Raw genomic sequence first — 26775 nt, forward strand, 5'->3', positions numbered from 1 at the left:
CTGAAAATGGGGATATATCCCAACGCCCGCAAGAAAACGGGCGTGAATCACTCTGGACTTTTTTCTCTAAAGTCCAGAGTGATTCTCCGTTTTGAAGGGGGCTAGCAGGGCCAAGTCCCGCCTGGTGGAACCATACCAACATGAGTGAACCACGCCGGCAGGAACTCGGGCAGCTGCCGGCGGAGAATTGCTCATTCAATAGCCCCCGACCGGCGCCACGTCGACCGCGCATGCGCGACTGGCTGCGGTTCTCCGGTCCGCGGAGAATCGCGGGTAGGCGTCGGACCCGATCGCAGGTCTGACACCCCATTCTCCGCCCCCATGTCAAGCGTGATTTCAGAGCGGAAGGTCGGAGAATCCCGCCCCTGGATTTCACTGCCTGAATTAGTGTTTGAGGCAGAAATGCTCAACTAATCTAATGGTACCTTAATATCGGAGTGTGCTGACTCTCTGCGAGCTCTCCCCCACAGATCCTCTTCCTACATTTCTTATCACCCGATGTCTATGTATTTACATTGTGTATTTATCGTACGTCCCATGTTTTTTATGTATGGACCTCAGTACACCTGACAATAAATCTAAATCAAAACAAATCAAATTAAATCTCACCTGAAGTGCTGTGACTTCACGACTGGGACCAGGTGCTGAATAGTGTGATTAAAATGAGTGGCTTGTTTCTTTTGTTTTGGCTGGTGCAGGCACAATAGGCTGAATAGCCTCTTTCTGTCAGGGCCGGCTCAAGGTACCGGCAACTCGGGCAGTCGCCCGGGGCGCCATGTGCTAGGGGGCGCCATCAAGGAGTGCGGGTCCTGCGCATGCGCAGTTGGGCCGGTGCCAACCAGCGCATGCGCAGTGGCCGCCCTCCCTCAGGCCGCCCCGCACAAACATGGCGGATGGATCCAGGCTCGCTGGTGGTCACTCCGCCCCCCCCTCGGGCCCCCTCCGCACCCCCCCCCCCTCCGGCCCCCTCCCCCCCCCCTCCCCCTCCGGCCCCCCCCCTCCCCCGAAGGGCGCCGAAGTTCAGCTTGCCCGGGGCGCCAGCAACCCGAGGGCCGGCGCTGCTTTCTGTGCCATAACCTGTCTATGCTTCTAATCTCTATGACTCACCTGTAAAATAACCAATTTGTCTTGCTTTTCTCAACAGCTTCAGAAAGCAATGTGATTGATACAGAACGCTTAGAGGTTTTGCAGACATTAGCTGCTTCTGAAAACCCTAGCTTACAGCAATCAGCTGCTCTTTACTACTTGCACATCAGCGAGCAGTGTGAGTATGGTGTTTTAAAAATGCAGAGTGTGATTTATATAAGAAATTTACATATTTTATAGGTGGCATTTTTGCAGTTATATTATTAAAGCCTAGGTTAAAATGCATACAGACAGTATGTCTCCTGGAACTGTGATTGAGGTAAACACTGCCTTTTGCAGGGTAAATGATTTGCTAATAGATATTAGAAGCCATTTTACCTGTTTGCAAATAGAGATTTAATGTAAAGTTGTTGTAATGTACAGTTAATGTAATGTACAGTTTGAGCTTGGCTAAATAAATCAAGGCACATCTTGTAACAATTGACAAAAGAATGCTGTGTGCGTTGAGCTTGTATAACTAATGGGAGGTACGAGGTCTGTCTGGACAAAGGAGTTGCTTCCAGGCCTCTAAGCTGAGCAGAAGATTTTCAACTTGGTCCGAAAAAAAGATTTCTCTCTTAAGGACTTTGCACCAAACTAAACAACTAAAACCTGGTTGTCAACTTTATATAAAAGAGATATTTAAAATATAGGGTTGATTAATTGGAATGTAGAGGCAGGTTTTAAGAAGCATTTAAGATGTTGTACCTGTTAACTGTAATACAGGGCTATGTTCAAATTAAATGTGTCTAATACAAAATCTGTATATGATTAGTGCTATGACTTCTGTAGTTTGTAACATTTCCTCACAATTCCGCCAAATGCAAATAGTTGGGTTCTAATCTGGGATCTTCCCAAAATTGGGTTTCTGATCCAGACCTATAACATTACTGAGGCCATATTAGCTAGGTTTTGTTTCATTATAGCAGTTTACATCCAGATGGTTCGAAGTAGGATTCAGATTGAGTAATATCCGCACTCAGTTTTCTGAGGAACACCCATTAGCATCACTTCAGTTACAGATTAGGATGGTGAAAAGATGGTGAGAGCAGAAAACAGTGTCAGGGAAATTTAAAGGGATGTGAACAATTTAAAGTGCAGTAGAGGTATCGGATGACAACATTTCTAAATGGTTTGAAGAAGATATCTGAAACCAATGGGGTTCTTTGGCCTGGATTTTTTGCCATGGTGGAGAGCCTATACATCATGGCACAAATCCCAGAATGGTCAAAGATTCTCAGTCCCGCACATGAACCCAACATGGGTGGCACATTGGCACAATGGTTAGCACTGCTGACTCACCACCAATGACCCAGGTTCGATTCCGACGTCGGGTGACTGCGTGGAGTTTGCACTTTTTTCTCGTGCCCACGTGGGTTTCCAAAGATGTGCAGGTTAGGTGGAATGGCCATGCAAAATTGCCCTTCGTGTCCAGGGATGTACAAGTTAGGTGGTGTTTCATAGAATTTACAGTGCAGAAGGCGGCCATTCGGCCCATCGAGTCTGCACCGGCTCTTGGAAAGAGCATCCTACCCAAGGTCAACACCTCCACCCTATCCCCATAAACCAGTAACCCCACCCAACACTGAGGGCAATTTTGGTCACTAAGGGCAATTTATCATGGCCAATACACCTAACCTGCACACCTTTGGACTGTGGGAGGAAACCAGAGCACCCGGAGGAAACCCACGCACACACGGGGAGGATGTGCAGATTCCGCACAAACAGTGACCCAAGCCGGAATCAAACCTGGGACCCTGGAGCTGTGACGCAATTGTGTTATCCACAATGCTACCGTACTGCCCAATTTCAGAAGGTCAGTGCACTTGGTTTTCCTGGGACCGGGCAAGGGGGAAGGAGACCTGGGCAGGGGCCTCCACGCTCTTAAGCCGGCCAGTGAACGGGAGTGAGGTGGGGGGAGGGGCTGCAGACATCGGAGCCTGGTAGAACAGGTTTCGGTGAGTCTAGCCGGAGTGAAAAGTTGGGGGAAGGAACCGAGGTTGGGGGGAGGAGATTTCACGAGGAAGTGGACGGGAGGAGTTTGGGAGGGGTGGGGGAGGTGTCTACAATTCATGGGTGCCATTCACCGTACTCTTTCGGAGATTGGTTGGCATTGAATAATAGGGGGGGGGGGGGGAAAGGTTGGGGAATGGACTGTATATGTCAATGGTGACCGAGGCAATTCCTGAATCCCTTTTCTTTTTTCCTTTTTTCTCCTTGGGAGGTTTAGTTTTATTTGATGCTTATCTTGTCTGGTGGGCCGTTATTTGGGGGTTGGTGGGAGGATGGGATCGTTGTTGTTGATAAGGGGATTGACATTGTATTCTTTACCGTTTACTGTTTGTTGGTGGGGTGTAAATTCTGAAGAAAATGTGAAAATGGAGAATAAAAATATTTTTCAAAAAAAAGGTCAGTGCAGACCTGATGGGCGGAATGGCCTCCTTCTGCACTGTAGAGATTCTATGGTTCTATGATTTCTCATCATTGCAGCTGGAGTCATGCTGGAATTTATGCATGTACAATTCAGGAGGCAGCTGGCCAATCAAATCCGCTGAAATGAAATCTTGGATGATCAGGATTGTGGAATCCATAGCGGGCAGAATAGAACAGATTAAAGAAGGTCTAAAATTGGTGGGTGTGTTTGGATAACAAAGGAACCCTTTGGAGAGGTATGCTACCCCTTTGGATAGGATCTCGGGACACCTTTGGGCGAGTTAAAGCATGCTTTGAGAGACGTAATGCACCCTTCGCGATTGGTAAGAGTGAACATGATTATGCAGTTTTTACAAGAAAATTTATTGCAACTGTTTAGCTGTCAAGGAACTGTCCAGCTGTCCAGGACTTCACTGGATGGCAAGGGACAATCCAGTTGTCAAGAACATGTCTGAGGAACTGTCCAGCTGTCAAGGAAATGTTAAGGAGCTATTCACCTGTCAAATCTGTGAAATCTATCCAGGAAGTGCCAACGTTGTTGAAGAGCTGGCCTAAGATACTAGTTGAGTTGGCCTGGAGGGCGGTTGGGGCAAATAATGCTGAGGGCAGGGTTGGCAGGTATTGCCACTAGGTTGGCATGGTGGAGTGGGGGCAGATGGAGGGGCAAAAGTTTCACAGAGGAATGTGACGGGCCCTGAGGTTGGATGGAATGTCACTAAGTTGTCATAGGCGTGTGAGAGGCCATGGGGTGTGGGTCGGGGGCACCAAGTTGGCATAGGGTGTAAAGGATCATGGATTTAGGTAGAGGGTCACAACATTGGCAGGGGGGAGCGGGGGCCATGAATGAGGCATAGGGAGTATGTGGTGGGATGAGTGTGGAGAGGGCTGGGGGATTGCTTCAGTTTTTCACTTATGTACTATATATTGGTATCATAGAGTCATAGAGTTTCACAACACAGAAAGAGGCCCTCAGCCCATCTGCGTCGGCCATCAAGGTCCTACCTATTCTAATCCCATTTTCCAGCACTTGGTCCATATTCATGTATGCTATGGTGTTTCAACAGCTTATCTAAATGCTTCTTAAATGTTGTGAGGTTTGTTCCAGGGTTGCCTGCCCATACCACTGCGTTTGCCCACCCCTCCAGACTGAAAAGTCCATCTGCGGGCATACAATTTAAAGGCTGGGTTCGCCAAGCCAGGAGATCTCTCGATTCAGCGAACCCAACCCAGGGACGCAAATCTGGGCCTTTGACCAGTGGAAGCAATGCCAAGAAGGATGTCCTCAGAGCTACCAACTTCAAAGTCAGATTTGTGTTTGAAGGAAGTGAAACTGAAAAGGCCTACATTTTATAAATAATAATCATAAATGCAGCAGCTCTGGCAGCATCTATGGAGAGAGAAGCAAGAGTTAACGTCTCAAGGCCGTATGACTCTTCTACCTTCTTCTACCTGCATTTTGCAGGTAAACTGTAAAAGATTTAAGTAAAAATGAAAGAGCCAGTGATGGAGGAAAGATCCCTCCTCTGTATGGTTCCCCTGCCGCTGGGAGACCAGCTACATTTAGCTGGTAGCTTCCCACATGACGAGGGGTCAGTCCTCTGTCTAAGAATCATAAAATAGAATTCCTACAATGCAAAAGGAGGCCATTTGGCCCATCAAGTCCACCTTCTGACCTTCTGAAAGAGCATCCTACCTAGGCCAACTCCCCCGCTTATCCCCACAGCACCATATCCTCACACTAAGGAACAATTTAGCAACGCCAATCTACCTAACCTGCACTTCTTTGGACTGTGGGAGGAAACCAGCCACGCAGACACGGGAGAAAGTGCAAACCCCACACAGGCAGTCACCTAATCCCAGAATTGAACCCGGGTCCCTGGCGCTGTGATGCAGCAGTGATTGCCACTGAGACTGAAGTGCAGCTTTGGAAAAACTGGGCCGATTTAACTCTAATCATAAAAGAACACTAGTTTCTATTAGACTAATCAAACAGTACATTTCATATACGATCTCATGGTTTCGATGAATGTGATCACGAATGGGCAGCGCGGTAGCATAGTGGTTAGCACAATTGCTTCACAGCTCCAGAGTCCCAGGTTTGATTCCTGGCTTGGGTCACTGTCTGTGCGGAGTCTGCACGCTCTCCCTTTGTGTGTGCGTGGGTTTCCTCCGGGTGCTCCGGTTTCCTCCCACAATCCAAAGATGTACAGGTTAGGTGGATTGGCCATGCTAAATTGCCCTTAGTTTCCAAAATTGCCCTCAGTGTTGGGTGGTGTTACTGGGTCATGGGGATAGGGTGGAGGTGTGGGCTTGGGTAGGGTGCTCTTTCCAAGAGCCGGTGCAGACCCAATGGGCCGAATGGCCTCCCTGTAAATTCTATGATGATTTCTATGATGAATGTATAATGTAGGGAAAACCTTGGACTGTTACTTTGCTAAGAACAAGATTAAACCTTTCCAAACGTTTGTTCAATTGTCTTCAAATATGACCACCAGGGACCCACTGAACACTTGCAGTTAAATTAGTGTCTTCACAGTAACAATATTTGTTGGATTCCTCGTTATCAATGATTTTAATAGAAGCAGAATTTCTCACTGGAAAAAGCTACACAAAGCAGCGCATGTGTAATAATAGGAAAATAAACACAAATCTCATGAAGAATCTGACCTTTTTATGGTCAGTTTAATTGAGAACTGTTTTTTTCTCCTGAGTTGCAAGGGCAGTTTTATATCTGATGGGCTCAACCTCTATTCAATTCATAAACATTCTATTTCCTTGAAACCTGCTTGGTATAATTTCAGCATCTGTCGTTGAAGAAAACAGCTTCCTAACTACCAGTCTTGTGCCATGACAACATATTTGTTTTGTGTCAACATCATAGCTCCCCTTCTTGTTTGTGCTGTGACATGTCCATTGGAGTTAAACTGGGTGGAACCTCTGGAGGGTATTGTTATCATCTTCTCCGTTTGTAGAATCAATGCTGATGTATTCTTTTAATTAACCTGACAGATTTTCTAAACTGTTTTCTGTGGTAGCGTGGCCCCTTTAAGGGAGCGAGCTTGATGGGTCACATAACCGGCTTGGGGCCAGTCACGCAGGAAGGCGCAAGCCCTGGCCAATAGGGAGTTTGCGTGGGTCCCTGGGAGCAGGATCACGGGCAGTGTGAACCCTGGAACCGATGTGGTCAGATCTGTTATATTGAGTTCTGTGCCTGTTACATCTCTGCCTTTGCTTTTCTCAATCCTTTGCTTTTTAAAAAAAACATTTTAAAATGGCATTTATGGTTTTATAACAATAAACAATACAACTAAAAATGTAAACATAGTTCAGTGCGTAACCCATCCCTCCATCTCCCACTGTTCCCGCCTACTCTAAACACAAAATAGCCTAAACCTCACCCCCCCCCCCCCCTTATTGGATCTGCTGACAGTTTAGTTTTCTCCAAAGAATTTGATAAACGGCTACCACATCCGAACGAACCCGTTGATCCTCTCAGGGCGAACTTAATTTTCTCAAGTCTAAGAAGCCATGTCGCTAACCCAAACCCCTGATTTCAGGGGCTTCGAGTCTCTCCACACTAGCAATATCTGTTCTCCGGGCTACCAAGGAGGCAAAGGCCAAAACGTCAGCCTCTCTCACCCCCTGGACTCCCAGATCTTCCGACACTCCAAAAATCGCCACCTCTGGACTTGGCGCCACCATTGTTTTTAGTACCGTGGACATGATATCCGCAAGTCCCTGCTGGTATCCCCTAAGTTTCGGGCATGCCCAAAACATGTGGGCATGGTTTGCGAGCCCACCGTCATGTGTGCCCGGTGAACCACCTTGAATTGTATCCGGCTGAGCCTGGCACATGATGAGGGCGTGTTGACTCTGCTCAAAGCATCCTCCCATAGTTCCCGCCTCAATCTCCCCTCCCAGCTCATCTTCCCATTTACGCTTTAGCTCACCTATCTGGGTTTCCTCCCACTCCATAAGTTCTTTATAGATTTCCGAAACCTTCCCCTCCCCTACCCCCATTCTAGAAACTACCTTATCCTGTATCCCCTGTGGCGGTAGAAGCGGAAAGGTCGAAACCTGCCTTCGCACAAAATCCCTTATCTGCAGATATTGAAACCCATTCCCTCCCAGCAATTCAAACTCCTCCTCCAAATCCACTAAGTATGGAAAGCTACCATCACTAAATAGATCACCCAGCCTCTCAATCCCTGCTCTCTGCCACCTCCGAAACCCCCCATCCAAACTCCCCAATAAATCCTTTGTTAACTATGGGATGCTTCCAGTGTTTGTCTCAAGCCATCACATTGGCGACGAGGTGAAAGGTTCAATCGCAGCCTATAGTTACTCCAGGGTTCAGGCAAAGTGTCCAGGCCTCACAGTCTGATTGGAATGCTGAGCAATAACTCTCTGAGACATGGCATATGTACCCACAAGAATGCACTTGAGGATATTTTCCTGTGTTAAACGATTAACAGTACCTTGGTACAAATAGATGAAAATCAACTCTTTAACAGCACCTGAATCACACTAACCATTAATCAACAAGGAAAAGGCATCATGCCATACACATACAAGTACCTTTCCATGAGAGAATATCGCTACCAACACAAAGCTGCAACAGTTCATTTGTACAAAGAAAACCAAACACACTTTATCTCCCAACACAGGTCCTCAACAGGTCTCCGCGCTGGCATGGCTGCGTGCTGACTGGAGTGTGCTTGTGTTTATGAGCTGCTCCCCCTTGTTAGCGGGGAGCAGCCGGGCACGGTCCAGTCAAAACAGCTGACAGGACAGCCATTTTTGCCATGAGCCTGTGGGGGATCATTTCCAGAACTAATTGCCGTTAGATACCGGCCACGGTCTCACTGTGGGAAGCACCCGGGAAGTCACGCCCAATACAGCACTCAGGGCGCGATTCTCCGCTCCCCAGGCGGGGTGGGAGAATCGCGAGAGGGCCGCTCTGGCACCCCCCGCAATTCTCCCACCCCCCCAAAATGGCGTGTCGCGTTTTGTGACCCGCCGCTCGGAGAATTGCAGGTCACCGTTTTTCACGGCGACCTGCGATTCACTGGCCCGGATGGGCCGAGCGGCCTGACGTTCCCAACCTGTTCACGCTGGCCGCAACCAACCTGGTCGCTGCCGGCGTGAACATCGCGCGAAAGGTAAGTTTGGGGCCTGTGGGGGGCAGAGAGGGGATCGAGCACCACGGCCGTGCTCAGGAGGGGACTGGCCTGCGATCGGTGCCCACCAATCGTCGGGCCGGCGTCTGTAAATGACGCACTCTTTCCCCTCCGCCGCCCCACAAGATCAAGTCGCCACGTCTTGCGGGGCAGCGGAGGGGAAGACAGCAACCGCGCATGCGCGGGTTGGAGCCGGCCAACGTCACTTAGGCGCCGCCGGCCGCGTCATTATCGGCGCTGGCGTCAAGGCCTGGCGGCCGATTTCCCCGCAACACCGCTCCTAGCCCCCGGGGGGGGGGGGGGAGAATAGGGGGCGAGGAGCGGCCTCCGACGCCGTCGTGAAACACTCCAGGTTTCACGCCAACCGTTGCGGAGAATCGCGCCCTTAGTGCTTCTCCCGTTATATCACACCCTGTATCTCAGCCATGCACACCTGCAACTAGAATTGAATAAAGAGTCCCAGACATTTGTCACAATAAACACCCACAAGGGCAATGATGCTTTCCAGCATGGCCCGGCACACAGATTGCCCATGCAGATGCATTCAGCCGACTCCCTCCTTGCCAAAACCAAACCCCAGGATATTGTATTGGCTTTGAACCTCCTATACACCTTTCCAGTGTCGACCGGACACATTCGTAACTGGACCCAAAGAGACCCATACTATCAAAAGTGAAGAGAATGATACAGACTAGGTGGCACTATGAGAAATCTGAGCAATTAAGGCCCGATTTGGCCCGATTGGGCAGCACAGTAGCATTGTGGTTAGCACAATTGCTTCACAGCTCCAGGGTCCCAGGTTCGATTCCCGGCTGGGTCACTGTCTGTGTGGAGTCTGCACATCCTCCCCCTGTGTGCGTGGGTTTCCTCCGGGTGCTCCGGTTTCCTCCCACAGTCCAAAGGTGTGCTGGTTGGGTGGACTGGCCAAAATTTTATGATAATCTATGGTTAACCTGAGGCAAAAAGTTCGGCACAACATCGTGGGCCGAAGGGCCTGTTCTGCGCTGTATTTCTCTAAATGTAACTCTAAATGATTTTACCTGTCAGGATGAGTTGACCTGTGAGGATGGTGCAATCTTATGGGGATCAGGTGTAGGGATCCAGCCAGCGGACCCCTCTTAAAGGAGCTTCACAGTGTCCACCCAGGGAAGAGAAAGAGAAAGATGTTGGCATGCAGCTGTGGCTGGTGGCCAGCCATAGATAAAGCCATTGAAAGATTGGTACAATAGAGCCACTCTTGTCAAAGACAGCAGTGCCTTGCCTCCATTGACCACTCTCCACCCTTGGGAATTGCCAGGTCACCATGTTGACTATGCAGGTCCTTTTATGGGGAAGATGTTTTTAGTCAATGCAGCACGGTGGTGCAGTGGTTAGTACTGCTGCCTCACGCCGCCGAGGACCTGGGTTTGATCCTGACCCTGGGTCACTGTGCGTGTGGTGTTTGCACATTCTCCCCGTGACTGTGTGGGTCTCAACCCTGCAACCCAAAAATGTGCGAGGTAGGTGGATTGGCCATGCTGAAATGCCACTTAATTGGAATTTAAAAAAATATATATTTTTGGTCCTGGTGGATTCCCACTCTAACTGGCTGTCTATATAGGAGAAGGGGACCACGACCCCCCAGTGGCCACAATGGATGCCTTGCGCCAAGTGTTTTCATTCATGGATTTCAGAAGTCCATTGTACCCTTTTGTAGGTAACGACTTCCAGGTTTTCGTAAGAGCCGCCACAGAAGGATGACCTTATACCACCTGGCATCAATGAATGCAATTTGGACACAATTGACAAACCATTTATGCCAGCATTTGGGAAATGTTTTATTGTCGTGTAATTCAGAGCCCCTCCCCCTCCATACCACCAGGGGCACCGCTCCCACAGAGCTGCTCATGGGCAATCGGCGGGGAGGAGGGGATAATCTCCAATTTGGAGCCAGCTAGTCCCATTAGCATTATAGGTACTCTTGTAAGTGTATCTAACCAAGGGGAGGCAAGATCCCCTGAATCCATCCAACCAACTGCACCCTTAGAAGCTGGCAAGGCCAGTTCACCTGTCGGTGTGGCAATGCCTTCTGAGGTGCCCTGGCTGCTTACAATTCAACTACTCAGAGGGCGCTGAGTCTGTGGGTGGGCTCGGAAGACCCGGGAGGACAGATTTACTTTTTGATGGACTCTCTTTTCCCTATTGCCTTTTGTAATGTTTATAAACTCTGCATCTAATTTTTTGTGTAATTTGAAATAAGGGACTTAAGGAGAGGATGGATGTGGTAAACCGGGCTTGATAGCAGCGCATGAACCTCAGCCAATAGGCTCTGGGAGCTGGAACCCAGGCAATGTGGACCTGGGAGTCGAAGTGATCAGACCTGTTATATTGAGTTCTGTGCCTGTTATTTATCTGCCTTTTCCTTTTATCAACAAATCCTTGTTAACTACTGGAAGTTTCCAATTTAAGGTGCGGCACGGTAGCACAGTTATTAACACTGTTGCTTCACAGCGCCAGGGACCCGGGTTTGATTCCCAGCTTGGGTCACTGTCTGTGCGGAGTCTGCACATTCTCCCCGTGTCTGCGTGGGTTTCCTCCGGGTGCTCCGGTTTCCGCTCACAAGTTCCGAAAGAGGTGCTGTTAGGTGATCTAGGCGTTCTGAATTCTCCCTCTGTGTACCCGAACAGGCGCCGGAGTGTGGCGACCAAAAACTTTTCACAGTAACTTCATTGCAGTGTTAATGTAAGCCTACTTGTGACACTAATTTATTTTTAAAAAATAAATTTAGAATACCCAATTCATTTTTTTCCAATTAAGGGACAATATAGCATGGCCAATCCACCTACTCTGCCCACCTTTGGATTCTGGGGGCAAAACCCACGCAAACACGGGGAGAATGTGCAAACTCTACATGGACAGTGACCCAGAACCAGGACCGAACCTGGGACCTCGGCACATGAGGTAGCAATGCTAACCACTGTGCCACCGTGCTGCCCATCACTTGTGACACTAATAAAGATTATCATTGATTATGTCTCAAACCACTGCATTTATATTTTAAATGGAGTGAATTTTCATTTTCATGCTTTTGAATAATATGTTGTATCAAATAATTACCCAGCTCCATTTTGTCACACTACCAGTTCCATCATCTCATCCACCCCTCCCATGCCAGCCACATTGCATGCCAATCCATCCTCTCTGTGCCATCCCTCTCATGCTGAACTCACCCCAACTATTATTATTATTATCACATCCCATCACTCACAGAAACAATCTCTCCAGCCAGCGGCCAGCCTAGCTTGGTTGTTGGGCCTCCCTCCTTCCAGTCCATTGTTTTTGCTCACAGCCACCACTATGGTTACAAACCATTGGCAGCCGCTCGTGGGTCACATGCTCCAGACCTCCTCGTGGTCCCACGTACCTCCGTGTGCCAGGCACCACCCACCGAATATACCACCAACAGAAGTACCCCTCAGGCTGACCAATCAAAACAATCTGGTCCGACAAAAACAGATTACTTTTACAATGGATAGTTATTAATTAGTCTATTACTTTTTTCCAGTGAAGAATGAAATGCCTGAAAAATACCTGGAACCATATTGTGCCTTGCTACAGTCCAATGATTTAGAAGTGCAGAGGAAGGCATCACTATCACTGGTCAATCTCTTAGTGGAGGGAAATGGTGAGTAGGACAATGCAGAATAAAACATGTTTGTGCCTTTTACATAATAATCTATAACAGGAAACATCATAATCAGGGGATGGAATCTCCCCCTCCTGCCAGCGGCAGGAATCGTGGTGGGCAGGGGCTGAAGGTATGCTAGAATGTCAAAAATTTATATCCCAACCTCGGGAAATTAGGCCAGTATCTTTCTCTCCCGATTTTAGGAACATGGGACTTAGGAATTTGCAGCAGAAGTAGGCAATTCAGCTCCTCGAGCCTGCTCTGCCATTCAATCAGATCATGGCTGGTCTCAAAGCCACCTCCCTACCTGTTCGCCATATCCCTTTAACCCATTTTTTATCAGAATTATATCGATCTCTTTCATGGCGGGTCAATGACTTTCCGGCTGAAGCTTAATAGGAACCTATTCCACAGCTCATGTTCATTAAAACCCCAACAGACCGCAATCATACGCACCCGTCAAATTCACCGCCCCATCCGTGAGATTTTACGACATTCAGTTGCCTGACTTCACAGACATGGCGTGCATCTGGCGAGAGAGAATTTCAGAGCACTTACCTTACAGTTGATGCTACCTGCACCACTGGAGGTGACTGCAGGGATGGTGCATGTGGAAGACACGAAGGGGAAGGAGGGTCCGGAGGAGACAAAGGGGACACTGGGTGGAAGACATGAAGTGAAGGGGTGGTGGGGGGGATGTTGGATGAAAGACATGGGGGAGGTGGAGTAAGGGGGGGGGTGGAGTAAGGTGGGAGGAGTAAGGAACGTATGAACTGGCCTGGGGTAGGGAGGAAAGCATGAAGGGAAAGGGAATAAGGCATGAAGGAATATTTGGGGAGTGAGGGGGGCGGGTGGGGGAGGCAGAGTTTCAGAGTGTCTGTTGAGTCAATGTTGGAATACTGGGGGTGGAACTGAGGGTGCTGCTTGTAGGAAGAGATAGTGACTGTGAGAGGGGAAGGTGGGGTGTGGTAGGATGGCAGGGTTAGGGTTTGGGTATGATGAGTGTAGTTTTCATCTAGAGGATCACTGAGGGGAAAAAGGATAGTGGCAGCTGCTATAGGAATAGGTAGGATCAGGATGGGTACAGGCATGATGACCGCTGTGGGGAGGGAAGCCATGTCCAAGTTCACAGTGACAGGGTCCAGAGGGATGGGAGGCGGCTCAAGGGTTACAGAGGGCAGAGTGTAGGTCTCATTGTGGGGGCATTGATGGTGATGGGGAGAATTTAGTGGGTGGCAGGAGGAGGGTAGAGGGCGGGGTAGACAGCCTGTTCCGTGCATGCACCATCTTGAGAAGCAGGTAATAGTGTGAATGGAATGCCTCTTGCACATGGCTGCCATCATCCTTGACAAAGAGCAATATCTTCATGTGTAGCCATGTATTATGGGGAGGAACACCCATCCCTCAGGATGTCTTCAGCTGGAATCTTCATGACCGTTATATCCCAAAATATGGCAAAAAACCTTCTGAGATGGAAGCAAAATGGACTTTGGCTGCATGGCATGCTTACTTCCCTCCGGAATACACAAAGAAATTAGTTTAAGACTGGCTCTGAGAAGCAGTGTTGGGTAGAGCAGAAAAACAATGACAAAGAGACAAGAAGGAAACCTTTCTCTGTGTCTCTCTATATCGGTCCTGCTGAAAACAAGCACCTTTATGACAAACAAAGCAGAAAGAAGAAGAAACAGGACAATCTAAGAAAACCATTGGAAAAAGGAGGACCTCTCGCGATCTCCCTCTCTCTCGCTGATACCGATGTCTGTAACAGACAGCAAGCGGGAAGAAACAGGAGTCTTTTAAGTCACTCCTGCAGAGACTAGCAGGCCATCATTCTTCCCCTCCGGAAACAATCAAAGGGTGTCTTCAGCAGAGAGCAAATGGAACAAGCCACATCCAGAATTCTACTGGAAACACCTAACTTAATGGCTGCAACGTTCCACAAGCTACACCTCACAGACAAGCCAAGGACCAATTCATATATTGTCAAAAAATGTCTATTTGGACTCTTAATTTTCTTATTTCTCAGGTTTTAGTTACTAATGAACTTAAGCTTCCTTACGTTTAAGCTTCCTTTAACTCGAGGAAAGCTGATTTTATGGGCTCCTTGTTAAAAAGTAAATAAATTTAGACATGAAAGGGTGAAAAGTTTTAAACAAACATTTGTTGTGACCAACCGAGGGGATTGAATAAAGGGGGAGCCAGCTCATTCCTCCTCACCCAGTTATAACAACCAGGTATTATGAAAGCGCGGGTCGTAGGCTGCTAATTCTGTGGCTAACAATCGACCTTGTGAATCCCCAAATCCCGACCACCATATATATGGCACAGATGAGGGAATACTTTCCACTTGCCTGGCTGAATGAAGCTCAAACAACATTTAAGAGCTTGACACCAGCTTAAAGGAGCCCACTTTACTAGCAGCCTGCTGGAGTGACACCCCATCCACCACCCTCAACATTCTCTCCTCCATCGTCAATGCACAGTGGCAGCAGTGTGTACCATATACAAGATTCATTGTAGCAACTCACCAAGACACCTTCAACAGCACCTTCCAATCTCACAACTTCTGCCAGCTAGATTGCAGCGGTTCATAGATACATAGAAGATACATAGAAGATAGGAGCAGGAGGAGGCCTTTTGGCCCTTTGAGCCTGCTTCGCCATTCATCACGATCATGGCTGAACATCCAATAGCCTAATCCTGCTTTATCCCTATAGCCTTTGATCCCATTCTCCCCAAGTGCTATATCTAGCCGCCTCTTGAATATATTCAAAGTTTTAGCATCAACTACTTCCTGTGGTAATGAATCTTTGTGTGAAGAAATGTCTTCTTATATCGTTCGAAATGGTTTATTGACCCATTGTTCTGGACACACCCATCATTGGTAACATCTTCCCTGCATCTACCCTGTCTAGTCTCGTTAAAATTTTCTAAGTCTCTATGAGATCCCCCTCTCATTCTTCTGAACTCCACCGAGAACAATCCCGTCAATCTCTCCTCATATGACCTTTGCTGCACTCCCTCAAGAGCAAGAACATCCTTCCTCAGAGAAGGAGACCAAAACTGCATACAATACTCCAGGTGTGGCCTCACCAAGGCCCTGTACAATTAGAACATAGAACAGTGCAGCACAGAACAGGCCCTCCGGCCCTCGATGTTGTGCCGAGCAATGATCACCCTACTCAAACCCACGTACCCACCCGATATCCGTAACCAAACAACGCCCCCCCTTAACCTTACTTTTTAGGACACTACGGGCAATTTAGCATGGCCAATCCACCTAACCCGCACATCTTTGGACTGTGGGAGGAAACCGGAGCACCCTGAGGAAACCCACGCACACACGGGGAGGACGTGCAGACTCCACACAGACAGTGACCCAGCCGGGAATCGAACCTGGGACCCTGGAGCTGTGAAGCATTTATGCTAACCACCATGCTACCTTTGCAGCAACACATCCCTGCTTCTATACTTGAAACCTCTCGCAATGAAGGCTAACATACCATTAGCCTTCTTTACCGCCTGCTGCACCTGCATGTTTACCTCCAGTGACTGGTGAACAAGGACACCCAGGTCCCGCTGCACACTCCCTTCTCCCAATTTACAACCATTCAGGTAGTAATCTGCCTTTCTGTTTTGCTTCCAAAGTGAATAACCTCACACTTATCCAAATTATACTGCATCTGCCATTGATTTGCCCACTCACCCAACCTGTCCAGATCATGCTCTAGGATTACTGCATCCTCGACACAATTCACCCTCCCACCTAACTTGGTATCGTCTGCAACTTTGAGATGTTACATTTTGTTCCCTCATCCAAATCATTAATATATGTTATGAATAGCTGGGGTCCCAGCACCGATCCCTGTGGTACCCCACTGGTTACTGCCTGCAAATATGAAAAGGACCCATTAATCCCTACTCTTTGATTCCTCTCTGCCAACAAGTTTTCTATCCACCTCAACACATTTCCCCCAATCCCATGCGCTTTAATTTTGCACAATAATCTCTTATGCGGGACTTTGTAAAACGCCTTCTGAAAGTCCAAATATACTACATCGACTGGCTCAATAATGGCACAGACCACCACCCTCTAACGGGCACTTAGGAATGAGCAGCAAAAATGCTGGCCTTGACAGTGATGCCTTGGTGTCCTGACAGAAACACAAAATTAACGCCGATGTGTGAGTTGGGAGAGTAGGGTTCACTTGTCCGAGTGGAGCAGATATGATTATTCATCCATTTTTTTCACTGCAGGGCAGTCCTGTTCTGGACCCTGTTGGCGCTGACCTCCCTGGCGACCTTCTCCCAGGCTGCCATGGTCAGTCAGATGGGCCTCCCACTGTCATTCCTCAGGAACAGTACGCCAAAGCTCAATGGCCTGGAGGAGATGCTCCAAGGAGGCACTGTTAAACATTGGGGCTGGACCTTGCTGCCTTCTGCTGTGCATCTTTCTTACAGGGTTTTGGCGCTCTTAGTGATTGACTGTCCGAGTGCCTTTTAAACATTGCGCCTGGACATGATGGCCAGAGCCTGACTTCCTGCCACAAGACTCAACGTGAAACAGGCACATGTATAAATAATGAGGTGGAAGTGGACATGACTGCGCTTAACAGCCAGCGCCATTCCACACAGGGAGGCACTCCAACTTTCTCGTCCTCGGAACTTAGGGTAATTAAAGACAATTCCACCTGAGAAGAGCACTGCGGCAGAGGAAACCTGTGGAAGAAAGATGTTTGAAGAGGATAGAGCAGTTGACTATGTGAAAGGTAGTGGAGAGACTGAAGAATTTGAAGTGGTCAAGGAGGGATCGCAAGCCGTGGGTCACAGTTTAAAAGATGCCATTAGTTCTACACTGGCATCCAAAACATCATTGTCATCCTTTTATTTGTCCAAAAGGTACTTTTATATCCAATCTCTCATTCTGCAAAAGGCAAAAGTGAAAGCGAAGAACTACTCTTTATTTATAAAAACATCAAAATAAAACCAATTAATACACTCCTTACCAATTTCCTGCATTCTCTTTAAACTTGCCAACATTTTAAAGACCACTTGCCAACAAAGCAGCACTTTTTTCTCCTGTAGTATGAATTATTGAAGTCATTTGAAATTTGACAGAGGTAAGTAAGTTATGAAGAAGACATAAGGAGGTGACAAATGGATCTAGAGCGGTTAAGTGAGTGGGAAAAGTTCTGCCAAATGGAGTCTTATGTGGGAATATACGAAATTGTCCACTTGGACAGGAAGAATAAAAAAGAAGCATATTATCTAAATGGTGAGAATTTGTACAGCTCTGAGATACAGAAGGATCTGGGTGTCCTATTGTATTAATCACAAAAGGTTAGTATGTAAGTACAGAAAGTAATTAAGAAAGCTAATAGAAAATTATTGTTTATTGTGAGGGGAATGGAATACATAAGTAGGGTATTTGTGAGGTCACATCTGGAGTACTGTGTACAGTACTGATCTTCTTGTTTAAGGCAGGATGTACTGATCTCCTTGTTTAAGGCAGGATGTACTGATCTCCTTGTTTAAGGCAGGATGTACTGATCTCCTTGTTTAAGGCAGGATGTAACTGTGCTGGAAGCAGTTCAGAGAAGGTTACTAGACTAATATCTGGGAAGGGTGGATTGTCTTCTGAGAAAAGGTTGGACAGGCTAGGCTTGTATCCACTGGAGTTTAGAAGAGTAAGAGGCAACTTGATTGAAATATATAAAATCCTGAGGAGTCTTAACAAGGTGGATGCGGAAAGGATGTTTCCTCTTGTGGTAGAATATAGAACCAGGGATCACTGTTTAAAAGTAAAGGGTCACCCATTTCAGACAGAGATGAGAATTTATTTCTCTCAGAGGATAGTGAGTCTTTGGAAACCTCTGCCTCAAAAGGTAGTGGAAGAAGAATCTTTGAATATTTTTAAGGCAGTGGTGGATAGATTCTTGACCAGCAAGGGGGTGAAAGGTTATTGGGACTAGGTGGGAATGTAGAGTTGCAGTTACAGTCAGATCAGCCATGATCTTATTGAATGGCAGAGTAGGCTCGAGCAGCTATGCAGCCTTACTCTTGTTTTTCATTTATATGTTTGTTTCTTGTCATTCTTATATTTGTCCTGGTGAATGCAAAATCAAAAGATTCAGTGACATGTCTCTCTTTTCAGCAACTTTCAAGTTTTGTACTAACAGGCGATTTTTTTTCAAAGATATTTGTTATGAGGTGGAACAAAGAGTTGAACTGAGACAGCCTTCACCTGACTTGGAACGAGCAAAAACCGAGGAGAACCTAGTCATAAGCCACAACAATGCCACTTGAACTTTACATAGAACTTAAATACTAACGCTTTTGTGAAGTACAGTGGAGCAGATGTTTGACCTGTAACCAAAAATACGCACAGTTAAAATAGGTTCAGTTCAGACTCAGCATTGCCAAGTCCCATGCCTTTTTTTCCGTACTGTGCCCAGAAACAAAGTGGTACAAACAAGAGGAAAGCAGCCTCTAATTAAATTGAATAGCCTTCAGGTATCATCTACTTTGGCTCATACCTGAAGAATTGGGTGAGGCATTAATTTTTCTATTTAATTTCCTGCTCCAGTGTTTAAGTAATTCATCTGAGACTGTAATATGTAACTGGATATATGATATATATATATATATATAAATACAAGCATCAGTGCTTTTTTGAATACTGCTGCTGGTTTTCAATTTAAGCACCGTTCATCAAGCTGGTTCATTCCAATAATAGATTAAGTGCTTTCCTATCTTTGTGGATTACCATTGTAACTTTGGAGCCATTTGCACGTGATCTTCCTTCATCTTTTACTTCTACAGTGAACAAAGAGACAGTGGTACAGATTGGACTCCTGGAGCCGATACTGGAGCTGCTTGGTTCTGGAGATGCCACTGTACAGTGCAACTCCAGTGCATGTGTGGCAACCTTAGCTACCTCAGGTACGTTTACAGAACGGTAAAACTACTAAATGGTACTTTTGTAGGTGCTTGAATAATCTAAATCAAACATTTATTTCTACTGTATCTTACTAGATTTGCTGGATGTAAAATGGTGATAGAGGCATGCCCAAATTCATAATATGCACTCCTGGTGTACAACTTTGTTGTGTTTCAGGTGCTGAAGACTAAGATGCATTCTTGTGTTTTAGCGGGTCTGGGGCGTGCAATCCTTGCCTCAACATTTTGAGTTTTGACAATTTACCTGATACATTTTCTATGATTGCAGCCGACTACCATGATGCCTTTCAAACCATTGATGATTTCTCCTCTGAGAATGACAGATATTTTAAATATAATAATAAAAAAATAAGTTGTAGCACCTTCAACATCCATTACAGGTGAGGCTGTGGTGTAGTGGTATTGTCACTGGACTAGTAATCCAGATCCCAGGGTAATGTTCTGAGGACCCGGGTTTGAATCCCACCATTGCAGATAATAAAATTTGAATTCAATAAAAATTTGGAAATAAATGTCTAAAGGTGACCATGAAACCATTGCCGATCATAAAAACCCATCTGGTTCACTAATGTCCTTTAGGGAAGGAAATCTGCCATCCTTACCTGGTCTGGCCTACATGTGTCTCCAGACCCACAGTAATGTGGTTGACTCTTAAATGCCCCTCCAGGGCAATTAGGGATGGGCAATAAATGCTGGCCCAGCCAGCGATGCCCATGTTCCATGAACGAATAAAAATAAGGGCCAATTCCTTTTTACATGGCAACCTAACTGCAGCTGTAGACACATTGCATCAATTTGTGAATAGAGATCTTTGAAAAACACAACTATAAGAATAATCGCAACCGACTGGACATTTTGGCCTTGTTCTTCTGAGAGGTGGCAAGGATAATTGGATTGCTACTTTGTTACTGCACCCATACATTTCCTCCAACTCAAGCACAGCAATCCTCAGGGAACTCTGTTGGAGCCGCATAGAGTCCAGCATGACAGGACACCAAAACCCCTCCCACCCCTTGCCCCCCACCTTTTTATAGCACTAGATGCTGTATAGTAAGTTTAAAGGTCTGAATGTTAGTGAATGGATGAGTGAATAGGTAGGTGGGATGAGTAAGTGAAGTGGGTGAGCTAGGTAAGTCGGTATATGGTTGCAGGTGAGTAGATAATTGACACAGGGACATAGTAAACTGGGTCAGGTGTTGGGGAGGTTGGGTCTGGAGGGGTATAGATCGGGGGGTTAGTCAGGTCTCGGGAGGATAGTCAGGCCAGGTTGGGAGTAGTCAGGTTGAAGGGGCGGTGGAGTGGTTTGGAGGGTAGTCTGGTTGGGTTAGAGGGCGGTTAAGTGATCAGGAGGGGAGTCAGATTGGGTTGAGGGAGGGTTAGTTGGGTCAGGGGGTAATCCAATGGTTGGGTGGGTAGTCGTGTCAGGTTGGGAGTGGGGGAGGGGTGGGGGGCTGGGGGTTAGTCAAGTCAAGAAGTAGCCAGGTGGTTGGGAGAGTGGTTAGGTCAGATTGGGAAGGTAGTCCTGTGCTATGAAAGGGTAGCCAGATGGTTGGGGAGTAGTTGGAGGATTGGTGGTCAGTTATTTAGTTACCTAGATGTTAGATTGACAATTTCCTGGGTAGCTATCCAGGTAAGCATCGCAGAGCTGTCCAAAATCTCCCACAGAATTGGAGACATCCCAGTGTCTTGGGGAGCAAGAAAATTCCCATCAGATGTTGAAACTTCCCAGGTAATTTCCATGAATGTCCGCACATCAGGACTTCCACAGGATCCCAACGCGCATCTTCTTTTTTTTAATAAACAATTTTATTGAGGTCGTTTTTGGCTTTATAAACAGTTACAGACATCATCAGAAAGGAAGCAAAAAAGGCAAAAATGTGCAAACATCCATGTACTTTCAATACTTCCACCGTAACATATTGCACAAGCCCGCTCCCCTCCCACCGGTACTACCCGCCATATTTTCCCTCCTACTCTACTCTACCCCACCCCCCCCCTCCCCCCACCCCCCTGCTGACGCTCACTCTCCCGCAAAGAAGTCAATAAATGGTTGCCACCTCCGGGTGAGCCCCTGCACAGATCCCCTCAAGGCGAACTTAATTTTTTCCATCCCCAGGAAACTCGACATGTCCGCCAGCCACCACTCAGTCTTCGGGGGCTTCGAGTCCCTCCACGCCAATAATATTCGTCGCCGGGCTATCAGGAAAGCAAAGGCCAACACATCGGCCTCTTTCTCCCCCTGGACGCCCGGGTCTTCCGAAACCCCAAAAATTGCCACCCCTGGACTCATCACCACCCTTGTTTTTAGCACCTGGGACATGACCCCCGCAAATCCCTCCCAGTACCCCCTCAGCTCAGGGCATGCCCAGAACATGTGAACATGGTTCGCTGGTCCTCCCGCGCACCTAGCGCATTTGTCCTCTATCCCGAAAAATTTGCTCATCCGAGCCACCGTCATATGGGCCCGGTGAACGACCTTAAATTGGATCAGCCCGAGCCTAGCACATGTCGCGGTCGAGTTTACCCTACTCAGGGCCTCTGCCCACAGCCCATCCTCCATTTCCCCGCCTATCTCCTTCTCCCATTTAAGTTTCAGTTCCTCTGTCTGGGACCCTTCCTCCCTCATGAGCACCTTATAAATATTAGAGACTCTACCCTCCCCTTCGTCCCTCCCAGAGACTATTCTGTCTAGGATCCCCATTGGCGGGAGGCGCGGGAAAGATGGGACCTGTCTACGAACAAAGTCCCGCAACTGTAGGTATCTAAAATCATTTCCCCTTACCAACCCAAATTTCTCCTCCAAGCTCCTCAAACTCGCGAAGCTCCCTTCCAGGAACATATCACCCACCCTTCCCGCCCCTGCTCGCCGCCATACTCGGAACCCCCCATCCATTCTGCCGGGGGCAAACCGATGGTTGTCGCAGATTGGCGCCCAGACAGACGCCCCCATCTCCCCCACATGCCTCCTCCACTGGCCCCATATCCGCAGGGTCGCCAACACTACCGGGCTGGTGGTGTACTTGGCCGGCGGCAGCGGTAGAGGAGCCGTGACCAGGGCTTCCAAACTGGAGCCCCTGCACGAAGCCGCCTCCACCCGCTCCCAAATAGACCCCGTACCCACCATCCACTTCCTTATCATAGCGATGTTGGCCGCCCAGTAATAATTGACCAGACTCGGCAAAGCCAGCCCTCCCTCGCTGCGGTTCCTCTCCAACATCGCCTTCTTCACCCGCGGAGACTTTCCCGCCCAGACAAAGCTCATGATCAGCCCGTTAACTCTTTTGAAGAAGGACTGTGGGATAAAGATCGGGAGGCACTGAAAAATAAACAAAAATCGAGGGAGGATTGTCATCTTTACAGTCTGCACCCTCCCTGCCAGCGACAGCGGGAGTGCATCCCATCTCCGAAACTCTCCCTTCATTTGCTCCACCACCCTGGCCAAATTTAACTTCTGCAGCCTGCCCCAGTCTCGTGCCACCTGGATTCCCAAATACCGGAAATTTTCCTCAACTAGCCTAAACGGTAGCCCTCTCAATCTGTTCTCCTGGCCCCTTGCCTGGACCACAAACATTTCACTCTTGACCGTATTTAATTTGTATCCTGAGAACTGGCCGAACTCCCTCAGCATTCCCAGTATAGTTCCCATCCCGGCCACTGGGTCCGACACGTACAGGAGCAGGTCGTCTGCATAAAGAGAAACCCTGTGTTCAACCCCGCCCCTCACCATCCCCTTCCAACCCTCTGCGGCTCTCAGCGCAATCGCCAGCGGCTCTATGGCCAGCGCAAACAGCAGCGGGGAGAGCGGGCAGCCCTGCCTGGTCCCTCGGTACAACCTAAAGTACTCCGACACTTCTCTGTTGGTCCTGACGCTGGCCCTCGGGGCCTGAAATAATAATTTGATCCAATCCACCAATCCCTCCCCGAACCCAAACCGTCCGAGCACCTCCCATAGATAGTCCCACTCCACCCGGTCAAAGGCCTTCTCGGCGTCCATTGCCACCACTACCTCCACCTCTCTACCCGCCGGGGGCATCATTATCACATTGAGCAATCTCCTCAGATTGGCCGCCAGCTGCCTACCTTTCACGAACCCCGTTTGATCCTCCCCAATCACCTCCGGTACACAGTCCTCCATTCTACCCGCCAGTACCTTTGCCAGGAGCTTGGCGTCTACATTAATCAGGGAGATTGGCCTGTAGGACCCGCACACCTCCGGGTCTTTACCCCGCTTCAATATCAGAGATATGGTGGCTTGTGACATTGTCGGCGGCAGGGTCCCTCTGTCCCTTGCCTCATTGAAAACCCTCGCCAAGACCGGGCCCACCAGCTCAGAGAACTTCCTATAAAACTCTACTGGGTATCCATCCGGCCCCGGGGACTTCCCCGACTGCATGGCCTTTAGGCCCCCCAATACCTCCTCTACTCTAATCGGGGCCCCCAGCTCTTCCACTCGCCCCCCCCCCCCCCCCCCCCCCCCCCAACTGTTGGGAATGTTAACCCGTCCAGAAACCTTTTCATCCCCTCCGGTTCTTCCGGCGGCTCCGAAGTATACAGCTTACGATAGAAGTCCCGGAATACCCTATTCAATTCTGCCGGATCCTCCACTTTGCGCCCCCCCTCGTCCCTCACTCTACCTATTTCCCTGGCCGCCTCCCTCCTCCTGAGTTGCTGCGCTAACATTCTGCTAGCCTTTTCCCCATACTCGTACACCACTCCCCTCGCTGTTCCACGGCCCTGCTCGTGGATAGTGCCCCCAGTTCCGCCTGTAGCCTCTGCCTCTCCCTGAGTAAAACCTCCCCCGGGGACTCCGCGTGCTCTTCATCTATCCGACCCATTTCCCTGACCAATCTATCCATCTCTGCCCGGTCTGCCTTGGCTCTGTGGGCCCCAATTGAAATCAGCTCCCCCCGCACTACTGCCTTTAGCGCCTCCCACACGGTCGCCGCTGAGACCTCCCCAGTGTCATTCACCTGCAGGTAATTTTTTATACATTTCCGAAGCCTCTCGCAGATCCCCTCCTCCGACAGCAGTCCCACCTCTAGCCTCCATTGCGGGCGTTGATAGCTCGCTCCCCCGAACTGCAGGTCCACCCAATGCAGGGCATGGTCTGAAATGGTAATTGCTGAGTATTCTGTGTTCTTTACCTCCCCTATACAATCCCTGCTTAGTACGAAGAAATCTATCCTGGAATATACTTTATGGACGTGCGAGTAAAACGAGTAGCCCCTTCCTGTTGGCTGTCCCTCTCTCCAGGGGTCCACTGCCCCCATTTGCTCCATAAACCCTTTCAGCTCCCTTGCCATTGCTGAGAGTCTACCCGTTCTGGGACACGACCGATCCAAAGCCGGGTCAAGGACCATGTTAAAGTCCCCTCCCATTATTAGCCTGCGAGAATCCAGGTCCGGGATCTTCCCCAGCACTCTTTTAATGAAGTCCACGTCATCCCAGTTCGGGGCATATATATTCACCAGCACCACTCTTCTCCCCTCCAGCCTGCCCCGTACCATCAGGTATCTGCCCCCCCTGTCTGCGGATATGCCCTCTGCCTCAAATTGCACCCGCTTGTTGATCATGATTGCCACCCCTCTGGACTTCGAGTCCAAGTCCGAGTGGAAGACCTGGCTAATCCAGCCCTTCCTTAGCCTGGTCTGGTCAGACACTTTCAGATGTGTCTCCTGCAACATAATTACGTCCGCCCTCCGAGCCCGCAAGTGCGCGAACACCCGTGCCCTCTTAACCGGCCCATTCAGTCCCTTGATGTTCCAGGTGATCAGCCTGGCCGGGGGGCACATCCCACCCCCCCTACTCCGCAGGTCAGCCATAGCCTTTCTCGGGCCGGCCCCTGACCCGTGCGTCGCGCCATTCCTGGCCCGCCCTTTGGCTGCCTCACCCCTCAACCTCCTTTCCAGTGCCTATTTCAAGTCCCTCTCCCGTCAGCAGAACAACCCCCCCCCCCTCCCCTAACCCCATCCCCCGATACCCCCACCCCTGCCATCTACTGGCTGTAACTTCCCCCCCCATCTGACTTCCTTGACTAGCCAATCTGCTAGCCCGGTGACTCAACACTCCGGCGCCTTCCTGTCCCATTCCCCTTGTTTCCCCGCCCTCCTCCCCACCCACTGGGGAGGCCGGCTCCAGTGTCTTCCGCAAGCTGCACAAAAAGCCCAAACAGGAAAAAAAAAAGAAAAAACCACAGAAAAAAGAGAAAAAGCACATAACTGTCCATGAACAAAGGAAAGAGTCTCAAATGTTCCGCTTGGCCCCTTTGGCCCAGCAAACCGTTGAGCAGCAGTCCAGGCACATTCGGCGTTCCTTTCCACAGAAATCCTCGGGCCCTAATTCGCGTCCTTGGGGCCTCCTTTCGGGACCAGCCCCAGGTCCCTCACAAAATCCATCGCTTCTTCAGGCTCGGAGAAGTAGTGGTGTTGACCCTGGTGCGTGACCCATAGCCGAGCTGGGAACAGCAGACCAAACTTCACGTGCTTCTTGAACAGCACCTCCTTGACATTCTTAAAGGCTGCTCGCCGCCGAGCCACCTCCTGGCTTAGGTCCTGATAAATGCGGAGAACTCTGTTGTTCCACGTGCTGCTCCTGGCGCTCTTTGCCCACTGCAGCACCCGCTCCTTGTCCACGAACCTGTGGAACCTAATCACCATCGGGCGGGGGGGGGGGGGGGGGGGGGGGGGGGGGGTCCGCCCGGCCGCCCCTGCCTCGCCTGCACTCTGTGTGCCCCCTCCAGCTCCAGCGGTCCCGGAAAGGCTTCGGCCCCCATCAACTGCTTCAGCAGGTCTGCTGCAAACGCTGCAGCATCAGCTCCCTCCGCCCCCTCCGGGAGGCCGACCATCCTCAGATTGTTCCTGCGGACTCTATTCTCCAGCTCCTCTACTCTGTCCAGCAGTCTTCTCTGCCGCTCCTTCAGGCCGTCCACTTCTAGCGCTGCAACTGTTTGCGCATCCGCCTGCTCCTCCACCGCCTCTCCCAGCTCCTTAACTTTAACATCCTGGGCGTCCAGCCTCTGGTTCAGCTGATCCACCGCTTTCTGGATTGGGTCCAAGCTGTCCCGCTTCAGCGCTTCAAAACTGGACTTCATTACCTGGAGCATGTCATCCAGCGCCAGCTGGATTACTGAGTCCGGGGTCCGTGGGTCCGCCATCTTAGGTCCCAGGTAATTTTCTTCAGGTCCTTGTCTCTGTCCCTTTTTCTCCTTCTTCTTCTGCCTTCTGGAATCCCGCTGTTCCATGTGCCGCAGCCCACTCCTCAGCGCCTTCGCTGCCGCTTTCCTTTGCCCAGCTCCTTAAATTTTTACCCTCCTGGGCATCTGAAGTGGGTCCAAGCTGTCCCTCCTCAGCAACTCCAAACTTTTTTTCCCCTTTGTCCTGGAGGAAGGAAGGTCCGTGGGTCTGCCATCTT

The 26775-nt window shown here is 49.1% G+C and overlaps 1 protein-coding gene across 4 annotated transcripts in view; it reads left to right on the forward strand.

Annotated features, from left to right (window-relative positions):
- The window catches only part of LOC119967209 (vacuolar protein 8-like), a 126288-nt gene that overhangs the window by 37323 nt on the left and 62190 nt on the right, over positions 1–26775 (forward strand). For 3 of the 4 annotated variants that reach the window (XM_038799429.1, XM_038799430.1, XM_038799432.1), the window contains exons 2-4: positions 1145–1264; positions 12283–12402; positions 19228–19347. In XM_038799429.1, the coding sequence (XP_038655357.1) occupies positions 1145–1264; positions 12283–12402; positions 19228–19347 (360 nt within the window). The remainder of the gene's footprint in view (positions 1–1144; positions 1265–12282; positions 12403–19227; positions 19348–26775) is intronic. The other variant, XM_038799431.1, reaches the window with a different exon arrangement.

The sequence above is a fragment of the Scyliorhinus canicula genome, chromosome 6 (assembly GCF_902713615.1).
Source record: "Scyliorhinus canicula chromosome 6, sScyCan1.1, whole genome shotgun sequence".
NCBI classification, from domain to species: Eukaryota; Metazoa; Chordata; class Chondrichthyes; order Carcharhiniformes; family Scyliorhinidae; genus Scyliorhinus; species Scyliorhinus canicula.